Below are 14,876 nucleotides of genomic sequence, written 5' to 3' on the forward strand. Positions count from 1 at the left end.
TGTGAGGAAACTCTGTTTTGGTGAAGTAAATATTCACTGTTCAGAAACGTATAATGTGGATAATACGTGACCTATCGTTAGAACTCCCATAGACAGGAGGAGGAGATCAGTGTTTAACGTCCCGTCGACAACGAGGTCATTAGAGACGGAGCGCAAGCTCGGGTGAGGGAAGGATCGGGAAGGAAATCGGCCGTGCCCTTTCAAAGGAACCATCCCGGCATTTGCCTGAAGCGATTTAGGGAAATCACGGAAAACCTAAATCAGGATGGCCGGAGACGGGATTGAACCGTCGTCCTCCCGAATGCGAGTCCAGTGTGCTAACCACTGCGCCACCTCGCTCGGTCCCATAGACAACTGTGCACAGTGCGCACAGCTACCAAGAACACATTTTTCTTTTTTTTTGTGTACTATCCAAAACTTTGCATAAGCATGATATAAAAAAGGAAGAAGCAGAAAACGACGCACCATGAAGGGATTATCCTAATGGGACGGAAATAGAAGTGATGTACACGTACAGACGAGGAAATGATTACACTTTCAGAAAAATTGGATTATTTATTCAAGAGAATGAGCGACACAAGTTGAGCAGCTCAAAAAACGCGTTGATCCACCTCTCGCCCTTAAGAAAGCAGTTATTCCGCTTCGCATCGACTGAGAGAGTTGTTGGATATCCATATGAGACATATCGTGCCAAATTCAGTCCACTTGGGGCTTTAGATAAGCAAAATCTCGGGATGGTTGCAGGGCTCTGCCCTTAATGCTCCAAAGGTTCTTAGTTGCGGAAATATCTCGCAAGCTTGCTGCGGAAATTAACGTTTGGCAAGCATGATGACAAACAGTAGAAACTCTAACATTGCACGGAAAATCATAATCTTGCTGGCCGGCCGCTGTGGCCGTGCGGTTCTAGGCGCTTCAGTCCGGAACCGCGCTGCTGCTACGGTCGCAGGTTCGAATCCCACCTCGGGCATGGATGTGTGTGATTTCCTTAGGTTAGTTAGGTTTAAGTAGTTCTAAGTCTGATGACCTCAGATGTAAAATCTCATAGTCCTTAGAGCCACTGAACCATGCTCTTGCTGAAATGTAAGCCCAGGATGCCCTGGCAAGAAGGGCAACAAAACGGAGGGTAGAATATCGTCCACGTACCGCTGTGCTGTAAGGGTGACGCTGATGACAAAGAAAGGGGTCGTACTATGGAAAGAAATGGCGTCCCAGACCATTACTCCTGATAGTTGGATCGTATGGCGGGCGAGAGTCAGGTTGGTATCTCACCGCTATCCGGGACGCCAGTAAACACATCTTCGGCCTGGAATCTCATTGATTGGAGTATAATTGACTTCAGTGATTTGTCCCACTTTCAAATGAGCCGCTGTGACCAGCGAAGACGTGCCTCTAGACGGACCCAACAACGGTTGGATACCAACCTGACTGTCGCCCGCCATACGACCCGACAACCAAGAATGATGGTCTTGGGCACCATTTCTTTTCATAGCTCGACTCCTTTCGTTGTCATGCGTGGCATCCTTACAGCACAGTAGTACGTGGACGATATCCTACGCCCTGTTTTGTTGCCCTTTACGATAATCCCTCGTGGCCTTACGTTTCAGAAAGATAATGCTCGTCCGCACACAGGCTAGAATTTCTGCTGCTTGTCTTCGTGCTTGCCAAACCATACCTTTCCCACCAAGGTCATTGGATCTGTCCCGAATTGGGAACGTTTGGAGCGTTATGGGAGGTCTCTCCAACCAGCTCCGGATTTTGACGATCTAATGCGTCAGTTGAACAGAATTTGGCACTATATTCCTCAAGAGGACATCCAACAACTGTATCAGTCAGTGCCATACCGAATAACCGTTTGCAAAAGGGTCAGAGATGGACCATCGGGTTATTGACTTGGATGAATTTCTAAAGCTCTTTCCTTTCATGGTAAGTCCGCAGCTTGTGGTCTCGCGGTAGCGTTCTCGCTTCCCGGGAACGGGGTCCCGGGTTCGATTCCCGATGAGGTCAGGGATTTTCAACTGCCTCGAGATGACTAGGTGCTGTTGTGTCGTCTCCATCATCGTCATTCATCCCCACCACTGTCGGACAAAGGCAATGGCAAACCATCTCCGCTAGGACCTTGCCTAGTACAGCGGTGCGGGTCTCCCGCATCGTCCCCTACGCTCTGAAGATATAAGATGAACATCAACAAAAGCAAAATGAGGATAATGGAATGTAGTCGAATGAAGTCGGGTGATGCTGAAGGAATTAGTTTAGTAAATGAGACGCTTTAAGTAGTAAAGGGGTTTTGCTATTTGGGGAGCAAAATAACTGATGACGGTCGAAGGAGAGAGGATATAAAATGTAGACTGGCAATGGCAAGGAAAGCGTTTCTGAAGAAGAGAAATTTGTTAATATCGAGTATAGATTTAAGTGTCAGGAAGTCGTTCCTGAAAGTATTTGTATGGAGTGTAGCCATGTATGGAAGTGAAACATGGACGATAAATAGTTTGGACAAGAAGAGAATAGAAGCTTTCGAAATATGGTGCTACAGAAGAATGCTGAAGATTAGATGGGTAGATCACATAACTAATGAGGACGTACTGAATAGGATTGGGGAGAAGAGGAGTTTGTGGCACAACTTCACAAGAAGAAGGGACCGGTTGGTAGGACATGTTCTGAGGCATCAGGGGATCACAAATTTAGCATTGGAGGACAGCGTGGAGGGTAAAAATCGTAGGGGGAGACCAAGAGATGAATACACATAATTCAGAAGGATGTAGGTTGCAGTAGGTACTGGGAGATGAAGAAGCTTGCACAGGATAGAGTAGCATGGAGAGCTGCATCAAACCAGTCTCAGGACTGAAGACCACAACAACAACAACAACAACAACAACATGGAAAGTGGTAAGACATAAAGATACTGCTGAAAGGAACCGAGAAGTAATGCACCATTTGCTCTCACACTAATATTGATGGAGCTATACATGCTTTTCTGTAGTTTTGTAGACACACTCGTTCGTGTTGCTAGTCAGTTTAAGAGTGCTGACTTGGCGCCTCGCCGTGTGCCCGCAGCTGCCGTACGAGGTGTCGGTGTGGGCGTCGGACCTGGAGGCGCTGTGGCCGCCGCAGCTGAACATCAGCGCGCGCGGCGAGGTGCCGACGTACGCGCAGACGTGGCGCGTCACGCTGCCTTGCACCGGCCGCGCCGACGCCGAGGTGGACGTGGCGCTGTCCGTCAACGTGACGCTGCACCGAGCCACCAACAACGTCACCTCGCTGCTCTTCCGCCGCCGCAAGATCTGCCGGAAGGGCGACCCCGGTGAGTCCGCCTTTACCTCTGCAACCAGCAACATAATCGTATATAGGCACACGTATTACCTTGTTATCATACAGCAACCGTTTATCTGTTCCAGTCACTCTTGTTAAATGATTCTGTTGATCGTGATACGTATCGGCCTGTGGCATCACCATCAGAATGCAAAACAAAAACATATAGCAAATGATCGAGCCAGTATATCTTACTTACTGTATGAGTAGATACTCTTAGATTACACCACTGGCCATTAGAATTGCTACACCACGAAGATGACGTGCTACAGATTCCAAATGTAACTGACAGGAAGAAGATGCTGTGATATGCAAATGATTAGCTTTTCAGAGCATTCACACAAGGTTGGCGACGTTGGCCACACCTACAACGTGCTGACATGAGGAAAGTTTCCAACCGATTTCTCAAACACAGACAGCAGTTGACCGGCGTTGCCTCGTGAAACGTTGCTCGTGTAAGGAGGACAAATGCGTACCATCACGTTTCCGACTTTGATAGAGGTCGGATTGTAGCCTATCGCGATTGCGGTTTATCGTAACGCGACATAGCTGCTCGCGTTGGTCGAGATCCAATGACTGTTTGCAGAATATGGAATCGGAGGGTTCAGGACGGTAATACGGAACGCCGTGTTGGATCCCAACGGACTCGTATCACTAGCAGTCGAGATGACAGGCATCTTATCCGCATGGCTGTAATGGATCGTGCAGACACGTCTCGATCCCTGAGTCAACAGACGAGGACGTTTGCAAGACAACAACCATCTGCACGAACAGTTCGACGACGTTTGCAGCAGCATGGACTATCAGCCCGGAGACCATGGCTGCGGTTACCCTTGACGCTGCATCACAGACGGGAGCACCTGCAATGATGCACTCGACGACGAACCTGCATGTACGAATGGCAAAACGTCATTTTTTCGGTCGAATCCAGGTTCTGTTTACAGCATCATGATGGTCGCATCCGTGTTTGGCGACATCGCCGTGAACGCACATTGGAAGCGTGTATTCGTCATTGCCATACTGGCGTATCACCCGACCTGATGGTATGGGGTGCCATTGGTTACACGTCTCGGTCACCTCTTGTTCGCATTGACGGCAGTTTGAACAGTGGACGCTAAATTTCAGATGTGTTACGGCCCGTGGCTCTACCCTGGAAACCTTACATTTCAGCAGGATTATCCACGACCGTACGTTGCAGGTCCTGTACGGGCCTTTCTGGATTCAGGAAATGTTTGACTGCTGCCCTGGCCAGCACATTGTCCAGATCTCTCACCTACTGAAAACGTCTGGTCAATGGTGGCCGAGCAAGTGGCTCGTCACAAAACGCCAGTCACTACTCTTGATGAACTGTGGTATCGTGTTGAAGCTGGATGGGCAGCTGTACCTGTACACGCCATCCAAGCTCTGTTTTACTCAATACCCAGGCGTATCAAGGCCGTTATTACGGCCAGAGGTGGTTGTTCTGGGTACTGATTTCTCAGGATCTATGCACCCAAATTGCACCCAGTTCTAGTGTAATATATTTGTCCAATGAATACCCGTTTATCATCTGCATTTCTTCTTGGTGTAGCAGTTTTAATGGCCAGTAGTCTATTATCTGCGATTGAATGTATTTATAAATCAGACCAGCAAAAATTTCATGTACGGTACGATAGGCAGCCGAGCTTACATCCTCTGCACCTAGGGCAGGTAATGCTCGCCGGGTTGCCTATCTTATGGTGCATGAAATATTTTGCGCGCCACCTTTATTACCCACGCTGCACAGTACAAGGCGGGAAAGCGTCCTAGACACTTCACTCTTTAATTTTTTTGATTGTTTCATCGTTACTGAAACAGGCAACCTCAACTTTAAGGCAACATTTTTCGTAAAGTGTCCTGGCTGTTCAGCACTGTAGTGTCCGAAGGTACTGGTCGTAGAAATATTGGGGGTTGGGGTACACGCAGTTGAGCCGTACGTTGTTCTACAACTAGTTAAGATTCATTTCCGAACATAACAACGGACTGGTGATGACACGTAAACGGAAAAAATGTCATCGTTGACGTATGAACTGCACCCATTGCTTCAAGGTAGAAGAATAGAGTCCTGCGATCTCTTGCCTTCCTTGGTGCTTTCCTTTTATTCGACAAACATTCTATAGTTGAATATAGCATGTATGTCTGATACTGAGACACTTCATGAATATAATTCGTACAAAGTGATAGAAGGATAGGATAAATTCATACGCACACTAAGTTCACATTGAAAGAATACAGATTGAAGGAAGTAAGCCCTTTACCACATAACTACAGACCACGCGGCTCATTCACCCCAGCACATAAAAATTGCAATAAAAATCAAGTGGAACGCTCGCAGATTTTCTGAATATTTACGAGATAAATTAAACTCATAACTACTTGCTACGGTAATAAAAATCTAAACGAATTACAAAACAAATTAGCAAACAAAAAAGATAAGGAACCCAGGACTCGCCGGAACCATTTGTGCACGTGGTCTACACGAACAAAGCGCGTACTCGAAAATCACAGTTTAAGAAAATCAAATCACACGAACACATCTAACTACACTGGATATTTCCTATCGCACGACTCAACCACAGAAAACACAATTGGATAGTGCTGAAGGCACGTAGAATTTTGACCATGTGTGATGCCATGAAAAAAACAAAGCTGGCAAGTTATACACACAGCTGAAACGGAAATGAATTTACAAGAAATGCAACTAAATTCACGCGAGAGTACATTCTCACGCACATTCTCATTCTCGCTTAATAGAATTCATTATCTGAAAACTTCAGTGTATCGTGATGAAAGCATTTCCAGACCACAATTTCTCGTGGGACAAAGTACTCTTAACAAACTATCAAATTTAATTCTGAGGCTACCATCGTTAAATAGACAGAATTAGAATACTTCACATTGGCCCGAGGACTTACATAATTCACGTTCTCAGACGAAGTCTCGTCTGGCTCTTACAGTTACGGTGTGAGCTCATCAGCCACCCAGTGCCAAATGTTTTCGCAAGCTCCCCGAATAACGAACCTCCAGGTAACAGGGGCTGACCAGCATCCTCTCCGACACCAGCTTAACGACAGACACACAGCAAGCACAAACCTCATAGCTGTACCTGAATCCATTGAGATTGCAATCCGGTGTCTACAGCAGACAGCAAAGTGCTGCATCACTAACTATTGTTGAAATACTGAATTGACACCCACACAGAGCGTAAGAAAGGAAGGGACGTATGGAAGCACATAACAAAAATAACATAAATAGTATTGAGGACTTGCGTGGAACATAAGTATGCATGTATAATAATAATAGTGTCGTCTGACGAGGGCCTCCCGTCGGGTAGACCGCTCGCCTGGTGCAAGTCTTTCTATTTGACGCCACGTCGGCGACTTGTGCGTCGATGGGGATGAAATGATGATGATTAGGACAACACAACACCCAGTCCCTGAGCGGAGAAAATCTCCGACCCAGCCGGCAATCGAACGCGGGCCCTTAGGATTGACAGTCTGTCGCGCTGACCACTTCTTCTTTTTTTTTAATTTCATTTTGTTCGTTTCTGTTCGTTGTATCTGCTCGGGGCGGACGTCGCAAGACACCCGTTTTAGTTCGTCGTTGATTCATTAACTCAGTTTTTTTTTCTTTTATTACAGAGGGCAGCTAACCCTCTGACCGAACACGCTGACTTACCGTGCCGGCACCACTCAGCTACCGGGGGCGGACAGTATGCATGTATAAATACGTTAGAGGGATGCGGAATAAGGTTTGCCTCATCTTTCCATTAATTTATAATGAGATAAGCATGTCCAGCTGCTCAGTTTTCTCGCGGGTTGGCCAAGAAACGCACCGATAATTCGAGGTGCCGGTATTGAGTGGAAATAAAATGAAATCTGAGAAAGATTACATGAAACGTTTCCGACAGAGACGTTTCAACACGACCTTTACCGGCGGAGCGTAGGAAAACGACTTTAGTAAGCTGCTCTTCAACTGCCACTGAGCTGACTGAATTTTTCCGAAACTCGACATAAGCATATGATCCAATTACTTGCTTGATCAGCACTTAACGTCAAATACTATCAAATATATTCATCCAAGGTAGTCACTGACCTTGATATCTGTAAGAAGTTGTAAGTCGAAACATCCTGGCAGATTAAAACTGTGTGCCGGACCGAGACTCGAACTCGGGAACTTTGCCTTTCGCGGGCAAGTGCTCTACCAACTGAGCTACCCAAGCACGACTCACGCCCCGTCCTCACAGCTTTACTTCTACCAGTACCTCGTCTCCTACCTTCAAAAATTTACAGAAGCTCTCCTGCGAACCTTGCAGAACTAGCACTCCTGAAAGAAAGGATATTGTGGAGACATGGCTTAGCCACAGCCTGGGGGATGTTTCCAGAATGAGATAGCTCGCAGGAGAGCTTCTGTAAAGTTTGGAAGGTAGGGAACGAGGTACTGGCAGAAGTAAAGCTGTGAGGACGGGGCGTGAGTCGTGCTTGGGTAGCTCAGTTGGTAGAGCACTTGCCCGCAAAAGGCAAAGGTCCCGAGTTCGAGTCTCGATCCGGCACAAGGTTTTAATCTACCAGGAAGTTTCATATCAGCGCACACTCCGATGCAGAGTGAAAATTTCATTCTGGAAGTTGTAAGTCGCTTCAGACAGTTAACACGTTACTTCACTCGCCTTTATATTACTTGTGTCACCTTTATCTTAACGGCCGTATAATGTTCTGGTAAAGAGAAGACGGGAAAAGGGAAAATAACATGCTCATTTAGTGGTGGAAGTGAAACGAGAGAGATAAAGACATTGCTCATGCTGCCTAGAGCTGCCTTAGAGATGTTAATGACCGCGTCGTCTCCGAATTACGAGAGAAGAGATCAGTATATTTCGAAGCAGTAAAAAATAAAATATGCAAATCGCCATTATATTACACTTCATTAATTTCTGTTACGAGGGAATGTGGATTGATGTCGTACGGGGGTATTACAGACTCGCATCGTTCGAGCTACGTTTTGAAGAAAGGTGGTCGTCGACAGTTGGAGAAGCGTACAAGCTGTGGACCACGCTGTAGAGGTATTTTTGGGGGCGGCCGCCGGATGTCTGTCGAGAAGTGATCGGATTCCTGTGGCCGCGTGACTGCCGCGAAGAAACGCACTTAACGGCTGCGCCCGCCTAACGACGGCGATACGGGCAGGCGCCACTCGCCGCTGGTCCCAGGTCAGAGCTTCTGGCGCGTCCCGGGAGACCCATCAAGTCCGGAATATTGATGAGGCGGCAGCGCAAAGTGTTCCGGCTGAGATGGAGAAACGCTAATAAATAAAGCCCAGCCTGTTGGGGGCAGTCTATTCTGAAAGAAATCTAAAGAGAGTTCCCTCCGTAATAAAACAAACATAAAACGTCCATCATGCAGTGTTGCGACCAGTGATTTCTTTGTTAAGCTTTCTGGACATTTTCGCCGGCCGCTGTGGCCGAGCGGTTCTAGGCACTTCAGTCCGGAACCGCGCGACTGCTACGGTCGCAGGTTCGAATCCTACCAAGGGCATGGATGTGTGTGATGTCCTTAGGTTAGTTAATCTTAAGTAGTTCTAAGTTCTAGGGGACTGATGACCCCAGATGTTAAGTCCCATAGTGCTCAGAGCCATTTGAACCATTTTTGGACATTTTCTTCCATTGTCAGCATTTTAGAATCAGCACTAGTAATTTTGATACATATTGCCTAAAAAAAAAGTCACTGAGAAGAGGCAGAGGAAACGAAATGGAACTTTACGAGTTGAGAGGGTATGTCATGTTACTGCAGTGATGACAATGTCGAGTCCGATTTACAGTGAAGTTGTCAGTATAAGCTGACTTATCAGTAGGACACGGATCCTAATGACCTAAAAAACAGCGATATATGCAAGCATTTATGACCTAAAACTTATATAAATATGACCTTAAAAATAACATTTTTGTTGATTTTTTTTATGTGCCATGTAATACAGAATTCACTTCTGAACAAATTTTAAGTATAGTACTTACTTTCTGCTGTGTTTGAAAGTAACAGTCATTTTTGAAATGATTATAGGTGTCTGAAAAAAAAACAAGAATTACAGTGAAAATAATAACACTTAACCAAACAATAAAACCTTGAAACTTCCTAGCAGATTAAAACCGTGCCGGGCCGAGACTCGAACTCGGGACCTTTGCCTTTCGCGGGCAAGTGCTCTACCAACAGAGCTACCCAAGCACGACACACGCCCCGTCCTCGCAGCTTTACTTCTACCAGTTCCTCGTCTCCTACCTTCCAAACTTTACAGAAGCTCCCCTGCGAACCTTGCAGAACTAGCACTCCTGAAAGAAAGGATATTGCGGAGACATGGCTTAGCCACAGCCTGGGGGATGTTTTCAGAATGAGATTTTCACTCTGCAGCGGAATGTGCGCTGATATACAACTTCGTGGCAGATCAAAACTGAGTGCAGGAGAGCTTCTGTGAAATTAGGAAGGTAGGAGACAAGGTACTGGCGGAATTGAAGCTGTGAGGACGGGTTGCGAGTCGTGCTTGGGTAGCTTAGTTGGTAGAGCACTTACCCGCGAAAGGCAAAGGTCCCGAGTTCGAGTCTCGGTCCGGCACAGTTTTGATTTGCCAGGAAGTTTCATATCAGCGCACACTCCGCTGCAGAGTGAAAATCTCATTAGTAACTCTCATTTGTTTGCAGGTGTCTCAAAAAAACCTGCATTACAGTGAAAACAATAACATTTATGCAAAGAATAAAACCATGTTTGCATTTGCACTCCACTTGTTTAAAGTATTCCAAATTACATGAAATGTATTTTCAGTTGCGAATACGAACAATCATCATCTGTAGATGGGAACGCCGACAGTGAAAATCCCTGCCTGATTGGGACTAGAACACAGATTTCCCGCTTTACGCGGCTGGTCGCCTTAACAGCTTTCGCTATTGGTGCACGACTCACAGACAGACCCAAACTTCCATATGTCGTCGTTCCTGCGTCACAACGTGTACTTGTACAGACATTATACAATTATCGTACAGGGAGGGACATTATAGTTGTAAGTCGCTGTCTGGTGTCGCCGGGTAAATACGATACTGCAGTGCCTGCGCTGTTAAGAAGAACGGTGCAAATGTTCCTCTGGACGTGGAAGCATGTCCGAAAGAACGCCTCTTCGTTCTTCTTAACACCGCAGGCACTGCAATATCTTATTCCAAATTAGTTAACACGTCATGTTAGTCTTCAGTTTCTGCAAAATTGCCCTGGATCACAAGGTACGTTTTCAGCTTTTTCATTTTCAGAGATCTACAGATGTCGCTGAGCATTACAGAACGTCACAGGAGCATATACGAAGGCGGGTAAGTCACTGCAGGCCAGGTTTGGTTCACTGTCTTCAAATGTTGTGGCATTTCCAGAAAGACTGCCATTAATTTTGCACATTGTAGAATATCCAGGGTTCCACTGGAGAACACTTTGCAATTTGTGGTTCACTTTGTCAGTCGTATGAGCACGAGCTCGACCCAACTCACTCCGCACATGTTTCTCAGTATCCAGGGCGCCACACCCAGAACAACCACCTCTGGCCGTAATAAAGGCCTTGATAAGCCTGGGTATTGAGTCAAACAGAGCTTGGATGGCGTGTACAGGTACAGCTGCCCATCCAGCTTCAACACGATACCACAGTTCATCAAGATGGCGCCAGAAAGGCGTTTTTCGTTGCGACGGAATCTTCTCACGAAATTCTATCATCAACTTTCTCCTCCGAATGCGAAAATATTTTGTTGGCACCGACCTACATAGGGAGGAACGATCAACACGATAAAATAAGGGAAATCAGAGCTCGTACGCTAAACGAGATTGGAATAATGGAGAACTGTGAAGGTGGTTCGATGAACCCTCTGCCAGGCTCTTAAATGTGATTTGCAGAGTATCCATGTAGATGTAGATGTTGATGCCATAACGCTCTATCCTCACCAGTTCTATTCAGTTATTCGCTCTTCCATCTAACCTTTGGCATTCTTCTTGAACATTGCATTCGAAAAGTTTCTGTTCTCTTCTTGTGTATAACGTTTATGGTCCACATTACATTCCATACAAAAATACACTCAGTCGAATGCGTTCAGAAAAGTCTTTATGACAAACAAAAGGTTCAAATGGCACTGAGCACTATGGGACTTAACTTCTGAGGTCATCAGTCCCCTTGAACTTAGAACTACTTAAACCTAACTAACCTAAGGACATCACACACATTCATGCCCGAGGCAGGATTCGAACCTGCTACCGCAGCGATCGTGCGGTTTCTAGTCTGTAGCGCCTAGAACCGCTCGGCCACACCGGCCGGCTTTATGACACTAAAATTTATTTTTCTTTTTCAGAAACGCCCGTTTTTGCTATTGTCAGTCTGCGTTCTGAGTCCTCTCTACTTCGAGGATCTTCAGTTATTTTACTGCCTAAATTCCAGAACTCGTCTACAGCTTTTAGTGTCTCATTTCGTAATCTTAATGCACAGGATCACTTAAATTTTACTACCCTCTATTACCCACGTTGTACTTTTGTTAATGCTCATCATGCAACTGCCGTCCAAGGCACTGTCCATTGCTTTCAATTGATATGCTTCACATGCACGCTTCAGTTGCCCAGAATTCCCACACAGTGTGACACGCACTTCATTATGCGTGCTCGTTCCGCTCCACCTCGCTTCGCAGTGTCACATACAGATGCGTGTTGGTTGTTACTGAGCCCCGAAGCGCAGAGGGGGTATTACTGTGGAACTGAAACAAAATCACTTTAACTGCAAGTTACGAAGGCCGCTTGCGCATCGCTGCCTAGCTATTGAGACGTAGCGGGAAGGAAAGCGAACTGCACGACGGCCACTTAGTGGTGGCACCTCTGCCGAGAACCGGTGAGAAACGGCCCTAATGAGCACGGCCTCGCGATACTGGACGGACGTGGTGGATGGCATGACTGACTGCCCGCTTATCCAGATACCGGGGTCCGCCGCTCCGCATTAGCGTTTTTGCCCGACTGACTCTCTCTCTCTCTCTCTCTCTCTCTCTCTCTCTCTCTGTATGTGTGTGTGTGTGTGTGTGTGTGTGTGTGGTGCACTCTGGAGCGGTACCGCTCGCATTATTTCTTTTCCCCCGCACCCCTTTACAGGCACCACTGACTGTGTTGACGTTTGTTTTGATTCCCGCGCCGCTGTCGCTGCTTAAGCTGTCGAGCACAATGAGAGGCGTTGTTGTCGATGTCTAGATTGCCGCCGTGACGCATTAGCCGTTCGAAATCCGGCGCGGCAGTGGTCGCGACTTAGAGGAGACACAGCGTGGCGTTCCCCGTGGATTTGACAGGGGCTCACCTTTTTTTGTGTGCTTTCTGTAGCTCTACTCCAGGCATACGCGGCAGTGATAATTATGGTGAATGGGAGAACTGTCCATAGCAGGAGAGTACGGCAGCCCAGGTTACGTAAATCTCACTTTGTACAATTGAAATATATTCTCCGGTGCCTTCATCACGCAGGTCGTGTATAGAGCAGTGTTAACAGAGAATTACCTCTCACCTTGCAACGGAGCATACTGTATATGCAGAGTTGTGAAAGTTGGTCAGATGTTAAAACTGTGTGCTGTATCAAGATGCGCTCTTACCGACTGAATTATTTGGGCAGACCTCACACCCTGTCTGAAAGCTTCTGCTCTTTAGTATGTCTTCCCGAACTCGCCAAAATCATTCACAGCATGACCTAATGGTGAAGCTGTTATCACCCAGAGGCTTATTTACAATTTTGTAATGCGTAATACACGAGAAGAGAATGTGTTAAGAACAAGGAAATACATAATTATAGTACATTGATAATTAGAATTAAAATATAACAAATGTTGATAATAATAGGACTCCAATATTAAAATCATTACTATATATTTCACGAATGTCGTTCGACTCAGTTCCGCACTGTCGCTTGCTCCAAAAAGTGCGCGCTTACGGTCTATCCGATGACATATGCGGTTGGATAGAAAGTTTTCTAACAGACAGGGAGCAGTATGTCATCCTGAACGGGGTGACTTCAACAGAAACAAGCGTGACTTCGGGTGTGCCCTAGAGCATAATAGATCCGCTGCTTTTTACGATTTACATAAACGATCTGGTTGATGGTATTGACAGCGGCATTAGACTATTTGCCGATGATGCTGTATTCTACAGGAAAGTAGTATCACACGAAAGTTGTGAACAAATCAATGAGGATTTGCAGAAAATAAATGCTTGGTGTAATGACTGGCAGTTATCTCTCAATATTAGTAAGTGTAACCTACTGCGTATAACAAGGCGAAAATCCCCATTAATGTACGAGTACGAAACAAATGCCCAGTCTTTGGAAGCGGTAACATCCTTCAAGTATCTGGGTTTGATTATTCGAAATGATCTCAAATGGAAAGATTAGATTACACACGTCACGGGTAAGGCAAACTCGCGATTGCGTTTTATTGGTAGAATCCTGAAGCGATGCAGTCCTTCGACAAAGGAAATAGCTTACAATATGTTAGTTGGTCCAGTCTTAGAGTATTGTTCGTCTGTATGGGACCCTTACGAGTTGGGTCTGATTCAAGAGATTGAGAAGGTCCAAAGAAGAGCGGGAAGATTCGTGGCTGGTACATTTAGCCACCGCGAGAAGTGGGACACACTTGCAGACAGACGGCGCGCTAAACGGAAGGGCTGCTCACTAAATTCCGAAATCCGATCTTCACCGAGGATGTAGAGCATATATTATTACAACCAACTTTCAGATCGCGCAATGACGCCATTCAAAGATAAGGTAAATTAGAGCTCGTACTGAGGCGTTCAGACAGTCGTTTTTCCCTCGCGCTATCCGCGAATGGGACAGAGGGGGGAGGGGGGGATATATGTCTTTGGCGCGAATTGTGCCCTTCGCCACACAACGCTTGGGGCTAGCGGAGTATATATGTAGATGTAGAATGTGTCTTATACAGTTATGCTTGCTTCGAATACGAAAGTGTACAATGTCCTATATACTAAACGGCGTTGTGATGATAAAAGCATAGGGGATGAGGATGGTAGCTGATGTTTCCGACGGCCAGTGTTACCTAGTAACTCATTGACAAGTCTTTCCTATGTATGCACCCAAAGGAAACGTGGCTTAGGTACTCATCTTCACCACAGTCGGGCGGAGGAGATGGTATGGTGTTGATGCAGTGGAGGTATTGTCTGGATGGACGGTGCTTGAACTCATGTGTTTGACGACTTAAAAATTCCGGTCCACACCTGATTTCACGGTACCATCGTCATGTTGGTGTTATCATGCCGCAGCGAATTTCTTTTGCCGCCTGCCAGACTACTCAATCTTTGTCCCACTCTGCTCCAAAGGAATACCTACACTTTCTGGGTAAAGCCTTCTGATGGTACTACTTCGTCGCTTCCTTCGCCATAGTAATTATTTTTCCTTCCTCGGTTATTTTGTTGCCTACTAAGCTGACATGTGCTTTTACATAACCGAATATTGGTTGGTTGATCTGAACAGCGCAGTGCGTTACTAGGCATGGGCCTATTCGAGGTGATATACCCCTACAT

General features: G+C 46.1%; 1 protein-coding gene across 1 annotated transcript in view; it reads left to right on the plus strand.

Moving 5' to 3' along the window:
• LOC126173477 (tyrosine-protein kinase Dnt-like) overlaps positions 1-14,876 on the plus strand; it is a 581,953-nt gene that overhangs the window by 442,275 nt on the left and 124,802 nt on the right. The window contains exon 3 of the mRNA XM_049920958.1: positions 3,052-3,298. Within this exon, the coding sequence (XP_049776915.1) occupies positions 3,052-3,298 (247 nt within the window). The remainder of the gene's footprint in view (positions 1-3,051; positions 3,299-14,876) is intronic.

This window comes from Schistocerca cancellata, chromosome 1, assembly GCF_023864275.1.
Source record: "Schistocerca cancellata isolate TAMUIC-IGC-003103 chromosome 1, iqSchCanc2.1, whole genome shotgun sequence".
NCBI classification, from domain to species: domain Eukaryota; kingdom Metazoa; phylum Arthropoda; class Insecta; order Orthoptera; family Acrididae; genus Schistocerca; species Schistocerca cancellata.